This window comes from Colobus angolensis, unplaced genomic scaffold (assembly GCF_000951035.1).
Source record: "Colobus angolensis palliatus isolate OR3802 unplaced genomic scaffold, Cang.pa_1.0 Scaffold49, whole genome shotgun sequence".
Lineage (NCBI taxonomy): Eukaryota > Metazoa > Chordata > Mammalia > Primates > Cercopithecidae > Colobus > Colobus angolensis.
This window is the reverse complement of record NW_012118376.1, coordinates 805,876-812,630: the sequence shown is the minus strand read 5'-3', so window position 1 is coordinate 812,630 and position 6,755 is coordinate 805,876. Positions and strand designations below refer to the sequence as shown.

At 41.4% G+C, this 6,755-nt stretch overlaps 1 protein-coding gene across 1 annotated transcript in view; it reads right to left on the bottom strand.

Moving 5' to 3' along the window:
* The window catches only part of ARSB (arylsulfatase B), a 211,053-nt gene that overhangs the window by 124,423 nt on the left and 79,875 nt on the right, over positions 1-6,755 (bottom strand). Inside the window, exon 5 of the mRNA XM_011959357.1 lies at positions 1,652-1,895. Within this exon, the coding sequence (XP_011814747.1) occupies positions 1,652-1,895 (244 nt within the window). The remainder of the gene's footprint in view (positions 1-1,651; positions 1,896-6,755) is intronic.

Below are 6,755 nucleotides of genomic sequence, written 5' to 3'. Positions count from 1 at the left end.
TAATCTATATATTTTGCAACTGGAGATTGGTTAAAGCATGGTATTTCCAGAATGGTGAATACTATGATTATGTTCAGCACAGACCATAAACTTAAATGCCTACAGAGACTAGGTAGGTAACATAAGTAAGTGTAGTGGACCTGTACTGGAACTCGGGAGAAACAGAGACTGAAGATTTGAAGGGTGGATACTTCATCTACAGAAAGCAGCAGCTATTTGACTCTAGTCAGTTGTTGGCCTTCTGGAAATGTGGATGCAGTACTGTCAGACCTTCCTATTTTTAAAATACTTTTATTCTGAAATAATTTCAAATTTACAAAAAGTTGCAAAAATAAGACATAAAAGAATACCTATGCACCTTACCTACATTCTTTTATTTAATTTTGCAGTCCATTTGAATTCTCTCTGTACACATGTACATACACACACACACACACACACACACACAATTTTTTTCTGACCATTTGAGGATATGTTAAATACATCATGGCTTTTTACTCCAAAATACTCCATTGTGTATTTCCTTTAACTAGAAACCTGAAACCTAGTATTCTTGAGCTGGGACACCTCGAGTGGGATGAAGAGATGGCATGAGGAAGTCCTCTCCCCCTGGCCACTAAGGGACAGTCAATCAGGTGCTACCCCCAAACAGAGCTGTAACACTAAACAGAGGTTGAAAACCATTGCACTAGACAATTGTCATTTCACCCATAAAAATAATACCTCCAATATATGCATATTTATTTATAAATTAGATTTATGTACAAGTCTACTAACATATTATGTGTCTTATAAAACATATACTTAAAAAAGGATGAGATGAAATTGGATATCAATACAAATACAATATTGAAATTTTCTTCCTATACTCCAAGGGAACATCTTGCATTCTCTAAGGCATGTGCTTCCCAACCTTGGGGGCTATTGCTCTATACTGTGGGGGTTAAACAGGAAAAAGACCACCATGATTTCCAAATCTGAGTCTGGGTTCTGCTCCCTGAGGTATCTCCTTCACAGCAGCCCGATCTATCTATCACAACATACTACTTTTTTTTTGCCTTCCTGGCACTTATCACCACTGGCAGTCATCTTGCTCATCTGTGTGTTCACTTGTCCAACACCTTTTCCCCTGACTAGAATACAGCTTCCTGAGAGGCAGGATCTTGACCGACTTGTTCATTCCTAATTTCTCAGTATCTAGAACAAGGTATGGCACATAGTAGGTACTTGTTAGATACTTGTTAATAAATGGAACTAAACATATCCCTAGTTCCTATCCCAGCTTTTTCCCCACTGTTTTGCCCTCCATTCTTCCAGCAGGCAACAGGACAAGTCCCCTGACCCCCTGCAGGAAGCTAACAATACCCTAGCCTACTTCTAAGCAAAACTTCACAGCTTCAAAGACCTTCCATGGAGGGTGATGGGCTGAGGACAATCTTGTTCTTCACGTAAAACACGGGCCCACAATCTCAAATTTATAATTTACAAATATATATCCTTACAATATCTCTAAAGGCATTTATTTTTCTTAAAAATCATGTATTTGTAAGCTGAACTATCACTTTAACACAAAAGCTATCACTCTTGCTCATTGGAGTCAGGTTGCTCTTGGAGTTTCTGTCTGGGAGGAAAAAGGGAAGGATGCAGGTACCTGATGGTTTTCCACACATCGAAGCCATCCAGAGGCTTGGTGCCATTGGTGTGTCCCCCGGCCAGCTTTACTAGTGTTGGCAGCCAGTCAGAGATGTGGATGAGCTCCCGGTTCTTCACGCCCTTCTGCTTTAGCAATGGGCTTGCCACAAAGCCCACGCCTCGGACACCTCCTTCCCACAGGCTCCATTTTCTTCCTCGAAGGGGCCAGTTATTACCCCCTGCCAAAGTCTGCCCTCCGTTATCTGAAACACAGTTAGGTCTTGGCATGAGGATGATGTTAACTCTTAAATACATTTAAGAACAGAGACGGCCGGGCGCAGTGGCTCAAGCCTGTAATCCCAGCACTTTGGGAGGCCGAGACGGATGGATCACGAGGTCAGGAGATCGAGACCATCCTGGCTAACACGGTGAAACCCTGTCTCTACTAAAAACTACAAAAAATTAGCCGGGCGAGATGGCGGGTGCCTGTAGTCCCAGCTACTCGGGAGGCTGAGGCAGGAGAATGGCGTGAACCCAGGAGGCGGAGCTTGCAGTGAGCCGAGATCGCGCCACTGCACTCCAGCCTGGGCGACAGAGCGAGACTCCGTCTCAAAAAAAAAAAAAAAAAAAAAAAAGAACAGAGACTGTTTGTACATTGTTATTAAATGGTGCTTAAATAATAATAATAATAAAAAGAAAATTCCTGGCCTTTTCCCACCCTAAATTCCCTTTTCCCATTGACACTGCCTTTCACTACTCAGACATAACTAAGGCCCAGTGTGACACATATCTACCTTTAAATCCTCCATCGAGAGGGCCACTGGAAAACAAAGCAGACCCTTGATGATATGCACTTTGGAGAGATCCCTATGCTAAATAATCCACTAAACTTTAAATACACCTCTGTAACTTTGTATAGCATGGGAAAATGAGTCCATGGAAGCTGGGACCCTCCCCATATGTGAAGAGAAAACTAAGTGAGTTTTACTTCGTGACTTAATGCTCCTTATAAGTGGGGAAAAAAACTGACCTTTTTGTTTTCCTCTTGGAAAAAAAAATTCTACAATTTAAACTGGAAAATGAATTAACATTCCACTCCCTGGCAATAACATCTCTTTCTTAAGTGTGAAAGCTGAGTATTTCTCTAGTGGCTGATAAATGTTTCTGTAAACAGAGCATTGGATGGAAAAAATAATTGTGAAAAAAATTCTTCCCTTCTTGACAGGATAGTGAAATAAAGCTTCATTATGTACAATACCAAGGAAGAGAAGCTTTCTCCTCCAAGACAACAGAGGGAATAGGGGATCTTGGCAAAGACAGGGTAGAAGTTACTAGAGTAACTCAAGTTAAGTATCTTCCCAGCCAGGTGAGGGCTCAGAGTTACACATTAAAGTGGACAGTAGAAAAGAAAAAGTACCATTTCTTATATACTGAGGTTATAGAATCATACAAACTCCCAAAGTTTCCACATATTTAGGTGACTTTAGAGACACATTTTAAATAACACATACTTTGCATTAAACTTAAAAAACAAACAAACAAAAATATTACCCAAATGAGCCACATGAGGGCAGTATGACAGACCTCCTGCTGTATAGGATGTTACATATAAAAATTTATTAAGAAATTAGAGATCTATCAAAGCTACAGGATGCACCTGGGAGGAAAGAGAATGAACGTTTGTTAAGCACTGACTGCACTAGGAATGACTCTGATTTTGCATTATCTCTCACAGCATCTGGAGTTGGCAGACCTGGAATAGAAGCCCGAGGCCAGACACTCACTAGCTGTGTGGCCAGGGGTGATATACCACCTCAGTTTCCTCATCTTCATGTGGAAATGACGATCCCTAATTGTTTTAGTCCATTTTGTGTTGCTATAACAGAATACTGAGGCTAGGTAATCTGTAAAGAAAAGAGGTTTATTTGGCTCACAATTCTGATGACTGATAAGTCCAAGCGCTGGGCAGTGGCATTAGTTGCTGGTGAGGGCTTTTGTGCTGCATCACAACATGGCAGAGAAGTGGAAGGAGAAGCGGGTGCAGGTAAAGAGGGACCAAAGAGGAGGAAGAACCTCACTTTATAACAACCCACTCTCCTGGGGACTAATCCATTCCCTTGAGAGTGAGAACTTACTCCTGGGAGACAGTATTGATCTATTCATGAGGAACCCACCCCCATGACCCAAACACTTCCTACTGGGCCCCACCTCCCAAGACGTACTGGCAACTAGACTTCCAGATGAGCTTTGATGGGAACAAACCACATCCAAACCACAGCACTACTTCATCTATTATGATGGAAGTGAAGTGACAATGCTTATGATCTTTCCTTGGCAGGGTACCTGACACAACCTAAGTGCTCAATAAATGGTAGCAACTGCTGTTGTTCTTAAAATTTACAGCAACCCAAATAGTTTAGTATGATAACCATTTTGTCAGTTTTTAAAGGAGGTTTGAAAAAGTCAAACAGTGAATAGATGGCAATGCTAGGATTCCAACAAGGTCTGTGTGACACCCCAGGCCCCTGCCCCTGGAGCACCATGCTCCTGCTATCCCTAGTATAGAGTGGACTCACACAGGTAGGCCACAGAAACTTTCACTTCCTGATGAAAACCACAAGTACGGTCACCCTCAGCAAAGTGTACACTCTTCCTGTGAGTGTACATAGGAAGTTATTCCAAGGTGATGGTAATTCCTTTTAGAGAAACCTTAGCTGCTGGTAGGGAAGAAATTCAAGGCTCTACTGCCAAAGAGACATTTGGTGGAGCCTTTAACACACCAGTTCTCAGTTCTTTTCTGTGCTTCTTGAAAGGGAGTAGAGAAGAGTCTTGAGTTAGATCAGGTGAGGAAACAATTCTTCAACACATGGGTCGGTGACAATCTCATCATTTGACATCACAGACTTATAAGAACCTTTCCTCAAACCTCCCCTCAGCACTTCTTGACAAAAACTCAAGGCCCAAACATTCACTCAGGCCAGTTTTTGAAATACACATTCCATTTCATATTGAAGCTGAGCAGACCCGTATATTCAAAACAACAAAAGGTCACCATCAGTAGACAGAAGAAATTCCTCCATGTTCATGACACTGTACAGAGTAACAGTCACCCATAACCAATGTATCGAAACTTAGAAGAAGGTGCTGTTCGTGTGATACAAAAATACACTGGAAAGAAATGCCTACACTCTTCTCATGATATCAAGAAAGGATGAGACAGAACGATTATTTCACTCTGTTGTCTGGATTGCTATAAGTGATGCTGGCTCAATACTTTAGAAGCCTGTTGTCTGTTTTAAATAGATACACCTCTCTGAGATATTATGTAGTGTCCTTCAGTTGCACATGTTTGTTAGTGCTCAACAGAAAGTACTGGATGAAGATGGTGGTGGAAATAAGAGTGGAGACGATGGCAACAAGGATGGCTGGATCTGGAATCTGATTCTAAGAGCGGCTCTTCAATCATGACTCAGATAGGAAAATTCTCTGGGTTGTACAGAGAATTTGGCCACTGTTGCTACTGTAGGAAAGGGAAGGTGTTTCCACATATCATTAGGGGAGGCCACGGATGTAGTGAGTGTGACTGTTTTTGCAATTAGCTCTCTGTGATGTTTTGCCATTAGCAATAAGCGATTCTATCAACAGCTATTTTTTTCAAGAGCACTCCAAAGAGAAAGCACTGTCAATGGACACATGTACAACTTCTCCAAGACTCTCCTGGCATAGCGCCAACCGCAGATGTGGCCTCAGGAGAAGGGCAGTTCAACCTCACCTGTCCTTGTACCCCTACAGATGGCACTTGGCCAATGGTTGCCACTTATCAGCAACGGGGCAGAATCCACTGAGTTAGGCCATTAGTTGGTTAGCTATATGAGAAATCGGGTAAGGTCCATAAGTTCTAGTTCAGTCTCCTGGGTATTTCAAAGAGCTCCACATAAAACTGGTCGGAGTAGCAACAAGAATAAAATAAGCTCTTTTACAACAAGGTGGAAAAGGGAGTTTCCCATATTGCTCACTGAAGTTTAACAGAAATTAGAATTTAAAAAGACAATGGAACCATCAGCATTTCAAAGATGTTTCTTCTTGTTTTCCCTTCCAGTTTTATTTTTCAGCAAAAGTTAATTTCTTTCTTGTTAAGAATTCATTTTCAAGAGAAATTTTTGTTTCATTTCCTGACTGACATATGAAAAAACTTCCAAATCAAAATAAGATGACGCCGGCTCCTAAAGGAAGCAAAGAAACGTTTTTTCAGGGAGATGGTTTTGCAGCAATGTTTTGGCACAGGGAAAATCTAATTATAAGGCCTTTGCTGTATAAAAAAGAAATGTCAAAATAAGACAAACATTATCATATACAGACCGTAAATCTCACTTTATTATTCATTATTGAACAAAAATAACTGTCAAAAAGTCATGGAAAAACATTGGTTTGCCAAAGATCTGAGCAAAAACATTAAGTATATGACAATGAAGCCTCATCCATATCCAGCTGATAAAAATCAAGATGAAACCATGACAACAGCATTAATTTTTAGGACTACTCCCCAAACAATTTAATGTGTGGCTTGGCCGTGGACGGCTGCCCCGAAACATCATCTCCATCCCACCATCCCTGTGGATGCTTCAGCCGGGGCTTAACCTAGCCATCCTTCCCACCCTGACTCAAAGATCACAAAAGGAAAAGCAAGGAAGGCTCTAGCAGCCAGCCTCATACCAGGCCTGGACATCTCTCTGAACACGGCCCTGATGCAAGGGTGACTGACAGATAAGTAGGCAACATCATTTCAAAAATGGAGAAGTCTCTTTGTCCCATAAAAGTATCTGCTTGTTGATCGTTGATTCTTTGGATTTTTTAAAATTACTGAGATGCAAACTGGAGTGCTAATATATGTCTTGGTAGTCATCTAAAGGATTCAGTAAATTCAATCTTCTCCTGCTAAAAGATTTTGGAGAAGATATTCAAATTACATTCTGATATTCTCAAATATTCTCTCTCTTTTTTTTTTTTTTTTTGAGACAGGGTCTCACTCTGCCAACCAGGATGGAGTGCAGTGGCACGATCACAGCTCACTGCAGCCTCGATCTCCTGGGCTCAGTCAATCCTCCCACCTCAGCCTCTCAAGT